The 3,759-nt window shown below is 47.8% G+C and overlaps 1 protein-coding gene across 1 annotated transcript; it reads right to left on the reverse strand.

Annotated features, from left to right (window-relative positions):
• Nucleotides 1–495: 495 nt before the first annotated feature.
• LOC309479741 (uncharacterized protein) lies at nt 496–3,506 on the reverse strand. Its single transcript, XM_082143920.1, has 2 exons — nt 3,316–3,506; nt 496–2,985 (listed from the first exon to the last, which is right to left on the reverse strand). The coding sequence occupies exon 2, from the start codon at nt 2,753–2,755 to the stop codon at nt 1,166–1,168; it is 1,590 nt and encodes a 529-aa protein (XP_082000046.1). The 5' UTR covers nt 2,756–2,985; nt 3,316–3,506; the 3' UTR covers nt 496–1,165.
• Nucleotides 3,507–3,759: the final 253 nt, after the last annotated feature.

A 3,759-nucleotide genomic window follows, 5' to 3' on the forward strand; every position in this document is an offset into this window, starting at 1 on the left:
CTGACCTGCCTTCCCAAACGGCTCCCCAGCCTGTCAGTGATGCGTCCGTTGTTATCACTGATCTTCTGTGAGGAAGATTGCCCAGTGGGGTTCCCCTGCGGAGAAAGTCCTTGTCCCTCCAATGGAGTAAGGCCCGCATGCAGGCCTTTGTCACCAACAGCTTCGTTCTTCTGTCCTTTTTTGGATGAAGACGAAAATAATTGAACCACCTCTGTATCGGGCGTGTCCTCAGTAGGCCTAAGGGAATCACTATTGATGCTGCCGCCATCAGTCCTACCAGCTTCTGAACCCTGTGGGCTGTCACCAGCTTCCCCTTCTGGAAGTGACCTAACGCCTTCTCCAGGCTGTCTATTCTCTGGGGAGTGAGACATGCTTCCATTGTTATGGAGTTGAAATATAGCCCCAGGAATTTCACCTGCTGTTGAGGCTGGAGACTGCTCTTCTTCCAGTTCACCATGAACCCCAGGGACTGAATGTGAGCTAGTACCTCCTCGGTGTTCCTGATCACCTGCTCTCGAGAAGGAGCACAAATTAACCAATCGTCCAGGTATGGCAGGATTTTGATACCTCGCAGCTGAAGGGGAGCTAGGGCAGCTGAGATCACCCGAGTAAAAATTATCGGTGCCAAAGACAGGCCGAACGGTAGAACCTGGAACTGAAAGGCCTGGCCTTGAAAAGCAAAGCGGAGAAAAGGCCTGTGCTCTGGACAAATTGGAATGTGGAAATATGCGTCCTTTAAATCCAGGGACGTGAACCATTCTCCTGCACGTATGGACTGCATTACCATCTTTGTATGAATCATTTTGAATGGAAGAATTTTTAAGTACTGGTTGAGGTGCCTGAGATCTAGAATGGGACGATGACCACCATCTTTTTTTGGAATTATGAAATAGGTTGAATAAAACCCAGTCTGCTGTGCGTTGAAGGGCACCTTTGCAATTGCTCCTTTTCGTAAAAAAGAGCTTGCACCTCTTCTCTCAATACGGGCTCCAATAATGGGTCCTTGACCATAGTCATTCTGACCCTTGAAAACGGGGGGGGGCGCCGTCGAAACTGTAGCCGATACCCGTGAGTTATTGTAGATAAAACCCACTGGTCTGAGACCACTCTCTCCCAACTGGCCCGTGAAAGTTGGGAGGGACAGTCGACGGTCAGCCCCTGACCCCTATGCAGGGCCGCCATCACGTCCTGCACCCTTTCGTGAACCTCTCTGTTGGGCTCCCCCACGGGACTGAAATCTCCTCTGGGGATAAGCGGCAGAATTTTGTCTTTGGCCACGAAAGCTCTGCCCTTGAACACTAACAGGATTGCCACTCATTTGTCTAGACCAAGCAGGTTGCTGTGGTCTTTGTGTTTCTCGAAACCTTGGTCTGAAGACTGGAGCTGGTTTATGACAAGCCCGCTGGACAGCTTCTCTCGTTGTAATGGAGCGTTCAGCCTTATCCAGCACCTCCTGAGAATTTGAATTAAAAACGTGACCGGGAATTACTGGCAAATTCATTAGTTCGCTTCTTATGGTCTCTGGCAAAGAGGTTTGTGCCAGCCATATCTGTCTACGACATAGAACAGCCGAAGACATAGCATCCCCCACATCACATGTCAATTGTGAGTGGGCTGCCAGAGCAGAATCAACAAGGTTCCTAGAATCCTGGTCATCCGAACTTACGGTTTTCCGTAAGGCTGCTAAGAGGATAGCCAAAGCATTGCCTGTACGAGCTGCACGTGCAGTGGCATTAAAGGATCGTGAGATCAAACGGTCAGTTTTCGCACACTCCTTCTTGGGACAGCGAGGGTTAGCTGATGCATAGGCTGGTCCCAGAGTTGTCCATGATGCTATTTCTTGTTCTACCGGTGGCATGTCCCCCAGTCCAGTTTCTTTTGGGTAACGGGCATTGGCCAACCGTCTGCAGCCTGCATTGAATTGAGGCTTCTGAGATGGTTTCTTCCATGCTGTCCTCAACATTGAGGTATAATCATCTGCCACTGGAATGTAAGATGGAGAATTGGTCTGAGGTATGCCTTCCCAGACACCCCCAACAGGTGCAGGGTCAGACACAGAAGGCTGCAAACAAAGAATTTTTGCTGCACTAAATACTCTAGCAACAAGAGAATTTGCTGGAAAATCATCCTTCCCAGTTGATTCGTCATCCACTTCGGCAGAATCTGAATGGAGTCCTTCTCCTTGGCTCCCTCCTTCTGCCTGCGGTGCATTATCAACCAGCGAGTGGGGAGCAATAAGAGATAATACATCAGCATTTTCTGCGTCAGCGTCAGGATTACCCTGCTGCGCAGGTGGAGGAACGCATTCCTGCCCAGAAGGTAGTGATGGTGAAAATGAGTGGCGAGCTTCAACTCTGTCCATCCTCTGTGCTAAACTCTGAATAGCAGCCAGGATCTGTAGTTGAGTGTCTGTGTTGGCACCCTCCGCTGGTGGAGCAGGAGTTGGGTGTTTAGCCACTTCCACCACTTTCTCATGGCCTGATCGGTGTTCATGGCGATCATGTGAGTGCCTGCGAGAACGCTTATGACTATGCCTGTCCGATGAGCGTTCCCTCTTCCTACCATGCTCAGGTACAGAACTGCATACTCTATTAGCGCGGTGAAGTCGTTCCCCTCTGGGCAGGTCACAAGCCGCACCGCAGGGATTGTCCACATCCTCTCTTAAATGAGCCATCCCCAGGCATGAAGGGCATTCCCTATGTCCATCACGAGGGTACATTGTTGTTTGGCAATATCGGCAGCAATGAGAGGCCATAATACCCCCACCCAGGTAAGGCCACACACAATCCCACTGACTGCGCACAGCAGTAAAGGGTATATCAAGCCCACACAAAGCAAAGAAGGCCTGCACTTAGTACGCGAACGTATTTAGCAGGCCTATATCAACCCCCAACAGCTGCGAACAGTGATATAGGGCTCCAAAAGGAGAAAATACTCACCAAAATTTTGTAATGAAGTATATTCACTAGGTTACTGATGGATACTCTGAAAGAAAACAGAAATAACCCATAATATTGAATGGTATGTTTAGAAACTAGCCTCAGAATCTCTGAATAATACAATAAAAACAAATCTCAAGTCATAAGCACATATAGCATGAATTGAGTGTTTGTATTAAAATATTGAATGGCTAGTATGAAAACTAGCCTCAAATATCAATATAAACTTATCATAATTCAAGCATTTGAATTAAGTGATTGCACAGATAACAACAATAATACACAAATAAAACACCACAATTCACAGGGGCACAAGGCACCTGCACCACCTGGGTGATGAATTGAATGGTAAATAACAATATAATTCGGTTCCTACCTGTACCAGGTCTCTAGAGGCGAGAAAGGTAAAGAGAATGAGTCGGAAGTTTAACTCCCCTTTTATAGCGTGTGACGTTCCGCTTCCGGGGTCATGGGCATGACTTTGTTTACATAAGGTCTCGAGAGAAGGCGGAACGAAGGTTATCATCCTATTAGACCGTAGTGACGGTCAGAGTGAGGTCGAAACAGATCCGACATACTCATGGTATGCGGGTTTGGGGTAAATCAACCCAGAGGTTATGATTTACCAAATGGTAAGTTAACCAAGCTTTCTGGAATACCCCCCTGGTGTGTTTGAAGCGCTGTTGATGTGTTTGATGAACACTGTTGGTGTGTTTGATGAACACTGTTGGTGTGTTTGATGAACGCTGTTGGTGTGTTTGATGAACGCTGTTGGTTATGGAGGTATTTTTGGTGCAAAACTACTGAACGCCTGTGACAG

The sequence above is a fragment of the Leuciscus leuciscus genome (genome assembly GCF_965113295.1).
Source record: "Leuciscus leuciscus genome assembly, chromosome: 17".
NCBI classification, from domain to species: domain Eukaryota; kingdom Metazoa; phylum Chordata; class Actinopteri; order Cypriniformes; family Leuciscidae; genus Leuciscus; species Leuciscus leuciscus.